The 14,993-nt window shown below is 34.4% G+C and overlaps 1 protein-coding gene across 1 annotated transcript in view; it reads right to left on the reverse strand.

Annotated features, from left to right (window-relative positions):
- Positions 1-365: 365 nt before the first annotated feature.
- Positions 366-14,993, reverse strand: part of dph1 (diphthamide biosynthesis 1) — a 125,975-nt gene continuing 111,347 nt past the window's right edge. The window contains exons 11-14 of the mRNA XM_016272703.1: positions 8,594-8,672; positions 2,697-2,831; positions 784-1,017; positions 366-588 (exon numbers count right to left, since the gene is read on the reverse strand). Coding sequence (XP_016128189.1) covers positions 937-1,017; positions 2,697-2,831; positions 8,594-8,672 — 295 coding nt within the window. The 3' untranslated portion in view covers positions 366-588; positions 784-936. The remainder of the gene's footprint in view (positions 589-783; positions 1,018-2,696; positions 2,832-8,593; positions 8,673-14,993) is intronic.

Below are 14,993 nucleotides of genomic sequence, written 5' to 3' on the forward strand. Positions count from 1 at the left end.
TTAAGGAGCTTGATTAACAAAAGAAGACAACTAAAGGGGTTAAACTAGTTTGACAGAGGCCTGTTCTGATAGTCTTACACAGAGTCAGCATCTTCAGTGCCAGATTCACAGGAACATGGCTGTTTTCCTGGACACAGATCATGTTTAGTCTCAGACTATAAAAGATTTCACTATGAATAATCACTACTGACAGCCAAAACTCTGCCTAATCCGCTTCAGGGAAATTGGCTCCATGTGTTTCAGTTGACCGCTGATCCATTCTGGATTTCATTGTTCAGTGATTACAAAAGGCAAAATATATACTGGCATTCATACAGCAGCAGTTAATCAAAGTCTGACAGCAAATTGTAAACATTTAATTTTATTTTGCGCGTAACTAAAACACATTCTGTACAAGACATTCAAAGAGCTCCTTTCTGTTGGAGAATCTCTCATCCCGGCATAATGGGAAATAAAAAAAGTCAGAGCTGGAATTCAGAATGAGTATTATCTTCCTCTGCAGAAGAATAATTCTGAACACGCTCTCATTTCCCGCTGTAATTTTGAAAGGATGAAGGTCACTTATGCAAAGTGGCTGGCAGCTCCTTTCTAAGTGAGGGACAAGATGATTACGTTAAACTAAACCACCCACTCGCCGCAAGACGAAACATTGTGCTTTCAGGGTCAGTGTTTCTTTTTCAACGGATTATCTCTCTCACACACACACCAGTGACATGTCAGCGCACAAAACACACACACACATACAGACTTCCTCACATTTGTCTTTTTCTCACACACACTTACTCTTTCTCTCTCACTTGTGTTTTCTCTCTCTCACTGTCTCGTGTCAACTGAGGGTTGATTTGATGAAGTGTGTTGGGCTGTGATGTCAATAGTGAGATCTGATTGGCTCGCTTGTCTCCTGCAGATGTCCACAGTGATCTGTGGTTGGCCGTGCTATTCCGGCTGGCAGCCACAGGAGGCGCTCTGTTCACGGCAACATCTCCTCATCTGCTGACCGACATCTGAACCCGCCTTCTGTGGGAAGACAAAGAGAGATAACTGGAAGTCCAAGCAAACTACAAAACCGAAGGCCATCGCTCTATGCGGATTTAAAAACTCACAGTTTCTTGTTTCTGTTGTATCGGTGCACTTTGCACAACTGATCACATTAGTTTTTTTTGCACTGATTTTCAAAGATCAGGAAAATAAAGGTCATTGTTAATTTATCTGTCACTAATTATGGCAGGTTTAAAACACATATACTCACATTATATGAATAAATAAACCTGTCATTTAAAAGTTTGGGGTTAGTAAATTATTATTATTTTTAACAATGGAAATGAATACTTGTAATCAACAAGGATGCATTAAATTGGTCAAAAGTGGCAGTAAAGACATTTATAATATTACAAATTTCTATTTCAAATAAATTCTGTCCTTTTGAACTTTCTATTCATCAAAGAATTCTGAAAAAAACAAAAAACAACAACAGTGTCATGGTTCCACTGGTTTTAACATCGATAATAATAAACGTTTTCTGAAGGATCATGTGACACGGGGCTGGACTAGGCGCTGGACAAATCCAGCCAATCTGGATCACAAGCTCCTCGTGCATGTTTTGCTGGGTTATAGAGCCTTCGATTGGAGTAAATGAATGAATAAATAAAACAGGACAGAAATAAATAATGATAGATATTACTGAATTCCCAGCAAATGCAACAAACCTAATAATGCAATTTTGTCACATATAAAGGCACTTGACAGTAAAGCAATGATTTTGAGCTAGAATGCAGAAAATTGACTGCTATTAAATTCTGTCATCATTTCTTCACTCTCACGTCATTCCAAACCTGTATGACTTACTTTCTTATGTGGAACACAAAAGAAGATATTTTGTAGAATGTTACCAAACCATTTTGAATACCCTTGATTTCTGCTACATGGACAAAAACTTCTTGAATTCCTTAAATTATCTTCTTTTAATGTTCCACAGAAGAAATGCAAAACAGGTTTGGAATGACATGATGGTGAGTAAATGATGACAATTTAAATTTTGGGGTGAACTATCTCTTTAAGAACTTTAACATTTGTAAATAGTTAACACCTAATTTATATAAGACACTGATAATGATCTTTAATCAGGCTCTTATTGAATTAACATTTTGCCTCAATTAAAATGAATTAGACCTAAACATTTAAAGAGAAAGAAGCTATTACAGCTATTCTGTAAAATGATCCTTTGCCCGAATGAAATTTACTATAGTTCATAGAATCCAGAGTTGAACTGATTAGTATTAGTAAGATGGTGGTCACAACAAATAAACCATGGTCCTCCTCATTACCATGCTTATATGGTTTTTGAAATAAATAAGAAGTAATAACAAACTATGGAATTTGTAATTTAAAAAAAAGCCCTAAAGATGTAGAAACTACAAAAACAACTTCTATAAAAGTAAAATATTCCCCAATATTTAATGTCACAGTGTCACTATTTTAACAATGTCCTTACTACCTTTCTGGGCCCTGAACGTGGTAGTTGCATTACTGCAGCCAAATATTGTTCTATCCTAACAAACCATACATCAACGGAAAGCTTATTTATTCAGCTTATTCAATAAAAAAATGGACCCTTATGACTGGTTTTGTGGTCCATGGTCACATATTATCTCTGCAAATATTACACCCCCCCCCCAGAAAACTCTCCATATGCACACCTGCATGAGTTTGCGAGAAGGCCTTTTTGGTTGGTTGTCTGGGTGATTTGGAGTCCAGGCCCCCAGGCTCTGATTGGAATAGAAATCCATAGGATACACCTCCTGCCATCCCACCTGCTGCAGCGCTACTGCTGCCTGAAAGAGAGAGGGATTTTTAATTAAAGACATCAGACTGCAGCATCAAACACTGTAGCTGCAAGCCAGAGGAACAGCAAGAATCTTGAGAAAACAACATGGCAGGGCTGCCAACAGCTGACGGGTCGATACACACATCAGCTATGAGCGCAATCGGATATCAAGGGAGCTCTAGTCAAACACGGCGCTTCTCGTTGAAGAGGGCAAGTCACCTGACTCTCACACCGCATACCATCTCCCGGATGGCTCTATGTATTACCGATGCACAAAGATCTTCCCCCCACTGGTGAAATGCACCGAGCCGAACCTCTGAGTCGAGGTGAGATCCGTGCTGTTCCATGTGACCTACAAATGCAGACGAATACATTAGCAGGCCTCCAGAGGAATGCAGGAGTTCCTCATGCATGTGGCTATATTACATAAACTCCGGCAGGATCTCACCCGTCAGACTGAGCTGCTTATATGAATAATCAATGCGCCGTGTTCGTCTCCGCCCGTGGGCACGTATACCCACTTCACAAGCGAGATGCGCTGTAACGAACGGCTCTAATACCGCTGGAGAAATGACAAACGCCCCCGCCTTCGGTGAAGGACTGTCTCTCTCCGCTAACAATACTACAATACCTCACAAACAAACGCTTCTTCATAAATCTCTCTTAAATACCTTTCAAAACCTAATGCTACAGTCACTCGCTTTTATTGACTGGAAAAGCGACAGTCGAGAAGTTCTCGCCTGAATGTTTTTCTGTGAAAATTGAGGCTTCTGAAATATAGCAGGCTATGTATTTAATAATTTAGACTCTTATTAACCCTACATAGAAAAAAAAAAATATATATATATATTGTTTGGTCAGAGTTGTGATCAAAAGCCTGAACAGACTGACTCACATTTTATTATTAATATTTTAAAACAATAGTTAAAGCCAAAAAGAACACAAGTGGAAGTAGATGTATGTAGAGACCAAAAAGTAAAACTATTTATATACTGTATATATAGGCACTATTTCACTATTAATTTTGTAGAAAACTAAATAAATATGAATAATTTTATTTTAATCTTTTTTTTTTTCTTTATATATAGTATCATATCCACTATATATATATATATATATATATATATATATAATATGATACTATATATAAATATATAGTATATCAATTAATTATTAATAAAAAATAACAAAACAAATTATATATATATATATATAAACACGCACACACTTACATATTATATATACATTTACATATATCATAAACATTATAACACAACATTCTAATTTAATAGTTATTACATAGAAATCATGTAGGATAAAAAAATTCAAGAAACGTATACAGAGGCACTACTTCAATTTTTATATTTGTTGTTAAATTGATGTTAATTGTTAGCAATTTGAATAATAATAATAATAATAATTCAATAATCAAACTAGGAAATGAAACAAATGGAAGAAAAGATATATATATAATATGATACTATATATAAATATATAGTATATCAATTAATTATTAATAAAAAATAACAAAACAAATTATATATATATATATATATATATATATATATACAGTGGGTAATAGAAATCATGTAGGATAAAAAAATTCAAGAAACGTATACAGAGGCACTACTTCAATTTTTATATTTGTTGTTAAATTGATGTTAATTGTTAGCAATTTGAATAATAATAATAATAATTCAATAATCAAACTAGGAAATGAAACAAATGGAAGAAAAGGAATTATGTAGGGACCAAAAAGTCAAGAAGTTTATAAATATTTAACTACTTACATTTGTTTATGGAAAAAAACAACAACTAAATATTCAATCCAAAAGATTGAATATTATTAAAATAGTATTTATACTATTCAAAAATAAAAGAATAAAATAAAATAAGAATGGTGCTGTACATGATATATTAACACTGATGTTAAATCATCTTAATAATATTAAATTCATATATCGGTATATGACTTTCTGTGTGAATATAGTCAATTAGCGATGTTGAAAATGATGAAAAAATTTATTTTTATGAGATAAGATCTTGGATGAGCTTTTTATCTGCTTTGGATGTGCTGCCAACACCAGTCTTTCGTCCTCTCTTCTTCCATCCATCCTGTTCTTATTAACCCTGGCACATCCATCTCTCTTTTACTGGCTTTTCATCAGAGCTGTGCATAAGCCACCTGCTAATCCCTGCACTGACATGAGAGGCAAGTGTGTCATATTGACTATAAATATATCATGAGACACACTGAAAATGACTGCCCTCTCTCTCTCTCTTCATACTTCACTTTCACACTCCCTTACATCCTCTCATTTCTCGACTTCACAGAAAAAGCAAACACAAGCAGAGAAGCATTAAGGTGGCAGTTTCTGAAAATACTTTTACTATGAACTCCATGTTTAAGCAAACCGGCTGGGCAGGAACACTGTTACCCCTTTTATTATGGGCTGAGCCTTCACAAAACATCAGCGTGCTATTGCTGCATTTGAATGTATTCTCATAATGCCACATTTGCTCTACGCTTCTACGACACCAAATGCGCTGAGCTCCGGCGTGGGCCAAGCAGCAATGAAAATGGATTACGGTGACATGTAGAATATGAGAGCCACATATGATTATGCAGTGCTTCAATATGGCTCTACTGAGCATTATCATTATTCACTAAGAGATATGATGCCATAAAATCTCAACATAAATGAGCTTCTCCTGGTACAGTGGGTACATTGTTGCTATAGACCGATATATCGGGCAGGATGATTAATAGGCTGATATTTAGTCATTTTGAGAGGTGTCGGGAGATAACCATGCCTGCTTGGCTGATAAACAGAAGATTCCCCTCACGGCAGTTTCAAAATATTGCAAGTCAACAGCATTGTCAGTGCACATAGTGAATTTTAAATAAGCACTGCATAAAATATTTTCTGTTGTAACTGATTATGTTTTAGGACTGTGGACATAATGATGTATGTATACAAATAATAATAGTCATATTGAAATTAACTTTCTGTCCAAATCAAAACCTATTTTGATAATGTTATTTCGATTACAATCGAATATATTTTTTTTTATATAAAAAAACCTAGTAATCCTCACATCTGAAAATTCATTGTTTTAATTTAGGTTTTATATTTAGTATCTTAAAAAAAAAGCTAAATTATATACTACAATTATACATTATACAAATACAAGTTTGTGGTCGGTAAGACTTTTTTCATGTTTTTGAAGTCTTTTAAGCTCACAAATGCTGAATTTGTTTCGCTGCATTTATTTGAGTATTATTGTGAAATATTTTTACGATTTTCTTCAGTGTCACACGATCCTTCAGAAATAATTTTAATATGTTGATTCAGTGCTAAATAAACATTTCTTATTATTATCAATGTTGAAAAAAGTTGTGCTGAATAGAACATTTATTTGAAACTGATTTTTTTTACCATTATAAAGGCCTTTACTGTCACTTTTGATCATTTTAATGTGCCCTTGCTAAATAAAAATATTAATTTACTGATTTAAAAAAAAAAAATCGTACTGAACTCACAGTTTTAAACAGTAAATTATAACACATTAATTATAAAAAAATAGTAATATTATAAATTACTACTGTTTGAAATAACGTTATTTATATGTTTATTATATAATATAAACACAAATATATATTTATATGTTAATATATAAGCCCCATTTTTTACAGCCATAACTCCAGTCTACTAAGAAAATCCTTCTAATGTGATAAATTGGTACTCAATAAACATTTTAATAGGGTTGAAAATTGTTGTCCTGCTTAACATCCTGTGGAAAGCAAAAACTCGTTTCTCTCAAGTCACTGTACCGTATCACATTTGGTTATAAAACTGACCAAACAGAAACATATTTTAGCAACCTCATCAGTCTGTTGTTCTTTTAAGAGATGAAGACTATTTCATGCACTGCTGTCTTGAAAAAAGCTAGCAAACTGGATCAAATAAGGACAGAGAGAGAAGAGAACGGCCCACGTGCACAACAACAAGAGGACAAGCACATCAGAGCCTCAAGTAGAGTCTCAGCTGGCAGCTTCATTGAACAGTGCACACTAAACACCAGCTTCTGGCCTTTAGGCAGAGTTTCAAAGAAAAAGCCACATCTGACATTGGAAAATAAGCAGAAAATGGTAGACGGGCTAAAGAACATAAAAATAACACATGGCAAACTATTATTATGGATGGGTGATTCTAAGTTTGAGATGTTGTGGATATTGTTTAAACATACAGTAATTCAATCACACTTCAAAGTCTGCAACACTGCCATTGCTGCAAGCTGAGAATTCGCTGACAGATAATGTTTAAAGAATACAGTTCTTTTTATTTTTTATTATTTGTAATGCAATAGACTGTCATTTGTGACAAATATAATGCACACATTAAATAAAAGCAAATAAAATAAAATAAAAACAGTGATTTGTCAAAATTATTTTTATAATTATTATTTTTGAAATGTAAGGCAAATTTGGATAAATATAAAACAAACAAATGTTATTTCGATTACAATCGAATATATATTTTTTAATAATTTTTTATATAAACTCATTTTATAAATGATATCAATGTATTATATATATATATATATACACACATACAGTAAATATTTTGAAAATATTTACATAGTACATACATTTAAATATTTATATTCTTATATTTTATATAATATATAAATAAATGTAATATATAAACATAACATATTTTTCTTAAATATATACATGCATGTGTTTGTATTTTATATATACATGATAAATATACACAGTATACACACAATAAAAATACATAATAAAAAACTTATATATATATATACATATATATACATATATATTATTTTGCATGAATAAAAACATCGCATGTAAAGTACATTATGAAAATATACTTATTACATTACATTTTTAATGTTTTAACATTATTAAAAATCACAGCAATGAACCCTTGGTCAATAAAACTATCCATTTCTTTCAAAATCACACACAAATAAGGATTATATCAGCTATCGGACAACCTCATCTCCAGATATCAGTATTGATTTTTGTATCAGCCACAGAAAACCCAATATCAGTCGACCAATAGTATATATTCCTGCTAGACTAAGCAAGAAGAGTAACAGGCATCCTAATGAGGTCTATCTGCAGATAAAAATCCGCCATATGTTTCTGTTTTGCATCTGGGAATGGGGAATAGGGATTTAACCGAGACACCTACCCCAGGAAAAACCCTTGGTGTGTGATTCTGGCTAAGTCCTGTTTTGGCATGACATGAATCGAGATGCACACTCGCTTCTGGTGATGAGAGAGAGAGAAAGACACCTTTGGAGAGGTGCTGCAGTTAGTCGGCCATTGGGAGGAGCTACTGTTCCACCCAGAGCTGGCCGACTCATCCCGTCTGTCTCTGTGGAGTAGAGACGGTGGGTAAACAAACCCTGCTCCTTCACTAGCATTAAAGTGTGTGCGTAGATGTTAGTTTGCGAGCACTAACACATACACACGTTGTTCACACAAATGCATACACAGCCTTTATGTCCCAAAGGCACTCAGACATGGCCAGAAACACTCATGACAAACATGACGGGCAGCATGTGGACTGACGGGGCAGAGGTGAACACCTGAAAGGAAAGTACAGCTGTGTGGCGTGTGTTAAGGGAGATGGGGATTCTTAAGGTCTGCGTGGGTCTTTTTGTCTTCGCTTTCATAGTCAAGTACGGTAAATGGAGGATTGTGCTGTGTGCATGTATGCAAGACTTGTGTACCTCATATGGAGACAGCAAGGGTTTGGAGAAAGCCGTTCCCCAGTCGATGGAGAGGCGAGGACAAGCGATCTGCACCCACCTATGAAGGAAGATGAGTAAAGAGAGACCTAGTTAAACAAAATCAAAGTGAAAATTGAAATGTTTGCAAACCAGTTTACTTAATTGAGATATGTGATTATATCAGAGTGAGAACAACATGTAGGGCTTTTTATTCAAGAGGAAATGATCGGATCGTTAAAAGTTGTCTCGGCAGGGTGAAAAGATACTGACAGAGCGGGCATGCTATAAAACATTCTCAAAAAATGAAATATAAATTCTCCATGGGGAATTTTGTGATAACTAAAAAGGGGTATAGTGTCCTTACTACTGTGACTGGTTGAGGACAAGGTTTTCAAAAATGATATCAGACAAATAAAAGCAGAATAAAGAGATTAAAGGACAAGTGTGAATATAATTGTTTTTATTTGGAATGATGTGCACTGATGAATCAACCACAATAAGACCAGGCATCTAATTAAATGAAATTATGATTTTATGTTCACTGGAATTTGCATATTGTAACCCTTAATTAAGGATGTGGGAAATTATATTTTTCAAATAAATTACTCTATTTAAAATAAATTAAATCTAGTTGACCACTGTGACCCATCTGTGAATATTTTAAAATCTGTGTTATTTTAGTATTATTTATATACTATTATAGTAGTTATTAATATTTTGAATTAACTTTTAAATAATTAATATAAATACATCCATATACAAAATAATGTAAATAAATAAATAATACAGATTTGAATTAGCTTTATTTGCACTTTTACAATTGTAATTTTAGTTTGTTTTATGTACTTTTGTAATTTTTATTTTTATTTATTTTAAATATTTATATGTAGTTTGAAGTAGGAGTCGACCAATATGTGTTTTTCAGGGCCGATGCCCATACCGATGATTACAGATCAAGTAGACCGATCACCAATATTTTGAACTGATATGTCTGGTGTAAAAATGAAAACTAATGTCAAAATTAAGAATAACAAGGGCTCTGATAAAAAAAAAAAATTTCTTTAAATGCTTTTAAATTATTTTATCAGCAATAGGGTTGGGTATCGTTTTTTTTTTTTTTTTTCCGATACCGGTTCCAAATCGATACTTTTAAAACGGTTCCGGTGCCTAAACTGATACTTATTAAAAAATAAAATTATGGATTGGCGGGGTTCATGGGCGGGGCTTCACCTAACAGTATACGTAGCAAGGTTTTTTGTTTGTTTGTTTGTTTGCTTATTTTGTTTTTATAATAAATTAAAAGAAAACAAGTAGAAAGAATAGAAAAAGAATAGGGAATGCTAGTGTTAGAGGGTAATTTTTAAATAAAAATTCAATAGAACAGAAAAAGAACAGATAATGCTAGTGTTAGAAGTTTATTATTTATAATAAATAAAAATAAAATAAGTGGAAAGAATAGAGAAAGAATAGAGAATGCTAGTGTTAGAGGCTCTTTTTTCTTTATAAATAAAACAAGTAGTTAGAATAGAAATAGAATAGAGAGTGCAAATGTTAGAGGGTCAAGTTTTTTAATTAAAAAAACAAGCAGATAAAATTAGAAGTAGCATTAGAATAGAGAGTGCTAGAGTTAAGAGAGTCAAATGAAGATGAAAGAGATGTGTTTTCAGCCGTTTCTTGAAAATATTAAGGACTCAGCTGCTTGGATTGAGCTGGGCAGGTCATTCCACCAGGAGGGTACAGTTAATGTAGAAGTCCATGAAAGTTTTATCATGGGTAGAATGCAAAATATTTCAATACAAGCATTTAAGTCAAATGTAATTTATGCAATATTTCAAACTTTTAACCCACTTGGGAAAATCAACCCATGGCAACGGTTTAAAAGTAGCCCAATTCTGTGGAAAAAACGCGGACTTGGCAACCCTGCATCCAACAAGAGCTACCGGAGTCAGCTTTGACTGATCACAGGTCGAGAATAAGGAGAGATGACTGACAAGACCATGCTGGAGTATTTGCTGCTCAACAGATCCTGAGCTCACTGACAAATATCTGATCTTGTAAGATGTGCTCCCTTTACACAGAGTGCGTGTAAACAGAAAGTAAACAGCGCAAACGCTCATTCAAAAATATTTAAATACACCGCATCCTGAGAGCGGCTCCCTGATGCGCCAAAATGATATAGAATATTAGAATGTTTAAAGGAGTGGACATGAAAATCGCGGGAGCGAAACATGTTGCGGGAGCAGGCGGCAATGGTCAGAGATTCAGTGGGAGTGAGATTAAGAAAACAGCCGAATCCCGGACATTTTGGGCAATTAAGAAATCTCGGCCGGACGCATTTTTTTAGGTCCAAAAAGAGGACATGTCCGGGGAAAAGAGGACGTATGGTCACCTTAATTTATAATCTATTGCTAATCGATATATATTCTTTTTAAAGTAGCATATGGAACATTTTCTGCCTCATTCTGTGACAAGAAGCCTCATCAGATCACAAAAGGAAGCATTTGACTGGTGTTGTGGAAACATTATAAAAAGGTTATAATGTTCTCTTTTGTTGGACAACAGGTTTATAAATGTGAATACAAGGGAGGTTTAGCTTTAGGCATTTTAATTTAAGCATGTTTAGCTTAGTTAACGGAAGGCTACCTGCTGCCATCAGAGCAAGTGTAATTACTGCATTCACGCGCTCCTCGGATGCTCTCATTTCCCGAGTTGTGCTTTTAAGTCGGAATGTGAAAACAACATGGACACTCTCGTTACTACAAAGATGTGTTGGATTTGTATTATTAGAGCTTTCCGACTTGAGTTCACGTGCATTTTCTCAGTCGGGAAATTATTATTTTTCACATGCGGTGCAGGTGATGATGCTTCTTACATCTGTTTCGGAGAACCAGAGGACAAATATTTCAATCGATCGCTCAGGCATGGCACCGAAATGAGGCACCGAAATCTGCGTTCGGATTTGGTTCTAGTACATTCCGGTTACATAGGTACCGGGTTTCGGTACCCAACCCTAATCAGCAAATCAGTTTTGAAAATGATCAACACGGATAACCATAAAAATGCTCATAATCAGTCGACCCCTAGTTTGAAGCTTCATTTTTATTTTAGTTTAAGTATTTATTTCAATTTGTTTCAAAGAAAACATTTATAATTTTCATTAAAGCTTTTTTAATTTTAAGTTTTTCATCTAGTATTTATATTTTATTTCAGAGTTATTTCAATTTACTGATTAGCAATGATTTTAATAGCATTAGTTAACAACAAGGTTGTTGTTTTAGTTAACTAAAACCATAAAAAAACATTTTTGCTAAATTAAACAAAATAAAGTAAATGTTAACTGAAATACAATACAAAACTTTAATAATTTTCTTTATCTAGTTGCCAAGGCAACATTTCTCATTTTCAGTCAGAAATGCTTGATGCACTAAAATAAATAAAACTGAAATACAACGAAAAATATATGAATAAAAAAATTCAAAATATGAATAAAAACTATAATAGTATCTCAATAACACAAAAATAACACTGGTTAACAAAAACACTGAATAAAATTGACCTTATACTATTTAAGACATGTGAAGGAAAAGTGAGCCCCACACACACACACACACTTGAGAAAGCAGAGCACAGCTTGGCTCGCAGGGAGAATGTGAATGTGAACTGCATTGATGTGCAGTGCTGATGCTCTCTCCTGTAAATATGAGAGTAAATCTGCACTGGCCTAAAGCTTCCCTGCAAAGCATTATTATTTAGACAAGCATGGAGTCAAATAAAATAAAGAAAGAGCGGGGAGAGGAGGAGGAAAAAGGAAAGAGGGTTGAGGTGAGAAAGAGGCAGCAATAAGAAAGGGTAGGTGAGCAAAAACAACTGCACTGCAATGCCCTAGTCTCCACGGAGCTACCCTACATAGCAGCCAGACTAGGCGGGAGAGAGAGAGAGAATAAAAGAGAGAGAGAGAGAGAGAGAGAGAGAGAGAGAGAGAGAGAGAGAGAGAGAAGGAGGGACAGAAAAGAATAACAGTGACATGAGAGGTGAGGGAGGGCTCAGAGAGTCACATGAGGAACAGTATGAGTGATCGTTGGCAGGCAGAGCGAGAGAGTGTCTAGAGAAACTGCATTTGTCTTTTGAATGTGTGTTATGAATACAGAAGCACTGGAGCTGGAATTGTGGGTATTCGGATGGCTAATGTTAAGTAAGAGAACATTCACTGGGCTTCGCACACCTGCAGCTAAATGCCACACTTGGGAAACTGACAAGACAGCATAAATGTATTTTAAGTGGGCTTTAACAAAGCATGCAGTGTTGCATTAAAAAAAGCAAGATGTACATCTCATACAAATAGTAATTTCACATAATATATAAATCTATTCATATAAAATGTCTCAAGTGTTGGGAAGTAACTAGTTACATGTAATGGGTTTACATAATTACAAAATAAATGTAAATGTAATCTGTTACAGTTACTGAGAAAAAATGTGTAATTAAATTACAGTTATGAAAATGTTAAAAATGACAAAGGGGGTTACATCTGAATATTTACACACACACACACACACACACACTGACTGACTTCTTTCTCAAATTGCATTGACTGCTCTAAAGACACCAATGTTTCAGGAGTTTAGGACACAGAATAGGACGTTTATTTGATAACTTTTTTTTTCTATTTGGGTTTATATGCTTTATTTCCTGTCATAACTATGCAAAGATTTGATTTAAAAAACAGTATCATAGCTATTAAACTATTTAAACTCATATATCTTATGATTTTAAATCTTTATTTAACATCAGAACAATCTCGTAAAAAGAGGTGCTAAAGTTTGATTTTGTGGTGGCTGTGGTTTAAAATGTAATTTTAATCCTCTAATTCAAGAGATGAAGGATTTTAAGAAGTCTGACAGTAATCAGTGTTGAGTCCTACTATAACGTTAACCCTGCCTGGTTTAAATGTTTGAAAATGATTAACAGTTGAAAAAATTCATTAGAAATTTAGAAAAGTAATCAAATGTAATCAGTTACATTACTTTAAAGTAATTTAAATATTTACACCACTTATTACATTTTGAATAGGGTAACATGCAATCTGTAACCTATTATAATTTCCAAAGTAACCTTCCCAACACTTCATGTCTCTCTCTCTTATACGTATATATATATATATATATATATATATATATATACATATACACATGCTATAGAAATGTATGCATATATAATATGTAGGCTATATGATATATAAATACACACGAAATCTGTACATTTTTTATTAATTTCTTCATTTTTTTTAAATTAGCTATATCTAAAGGTTTATAGAGGTTGAAGAAGCTGCAAATTTTATCTGGATTGTCTGGCAGGTCTGACTGTAGCTTTACTTGGAACCCTTATAACTGGGTTAAGAATATCTTAGTGAGTAATTATAGTGAGTTATCTTAGGAGTAGACCCCTCTAATCTCAGCCTCGAGCATGACTCTTAATCCTTATTTGCTCCAGGGGGTTGCATCATGGTACAGTTTACCCATCGCCAAATGATCCACACACCCTTAAGGCAAATAAATGAATGGCAGTACATTAATGAAATCCTTTCCCTGGATCAAGATTTCTTAAAAGAAAAAAAGAAAAACCTGATTAAACAATGGACACATTTGTTTTAATTGGCCACAGACTAATGCAACAGCTGCCTAACTTTACTACTGTGTGTGGGAATTTGGTTAGCTTCACAGTGCCAGACTTTTGATTAGTATAAAGTCTGACCCATATTCTGCCTCACTCTGGTCAAAAACCACCCACAGGAAGGGGCTGCCTGATGGACATGTGACAGACTAACCAGTTTTTGACATGATGTTTGGCAGTGCACACAGATCCCAGCATAACAGGGTCATCTGACACTGAAGGGTCAAAGTTTATGCATGACCACGTAACCCCTGCTGGATGCCGTAACTACAACATCTGACAGCAATTCAAACAGACAGAACACAGATTCTGACAACACAATTTGCTATCTATCTATCTATCTATCTATCTATCTATCTATCTATCTATCTATCTATCTATCTATCTATCTATCTATCAACAGTGTCCTCGAGGTAATATAGACCCCCTTGGGTAACACTGTGTGGTAACAACCTTGTCTAGATTTAGAGAAATCCCAAGAAAAAATAATACAAAACAGAAAGCAGCAAAGGCAGAGAGCTGAAGGCAATGGGAGTCTTCCTCAGATGTCTTGTTCCAGACACACACAGACAGAGAGAGAAATAAGGAATGGGCGGTAAATGCAAATATGAACTTAGTATCTGCAGCAGAATCGGATTTCAAATATGCAAGAGGGTTGAGGCTGCATCGGGAACCTCAGCACGCCACCAAATTCAATTTACAGGCTTATCAGAGCCAGCATCTGTCCCCT

This window comes from Sinocyclocheilus grahami, unplaced genomic scaffold, assembly GCF_001515645.1.
Source record: "Sinocyclocheilus grahami isolate Dianchi unplaced genomic scaffold, SAMN03320097.WGS_v1.1 scaffold72.1, whole genome shotgun sequence".
Taxonomy (NCBI): Eukaryota; Metazoa; Chordata; class Actinopteri; order Cypriniformes; family Cyprinidae; genus Sinocyclocheilus; species Sinocyclocheilus grahami.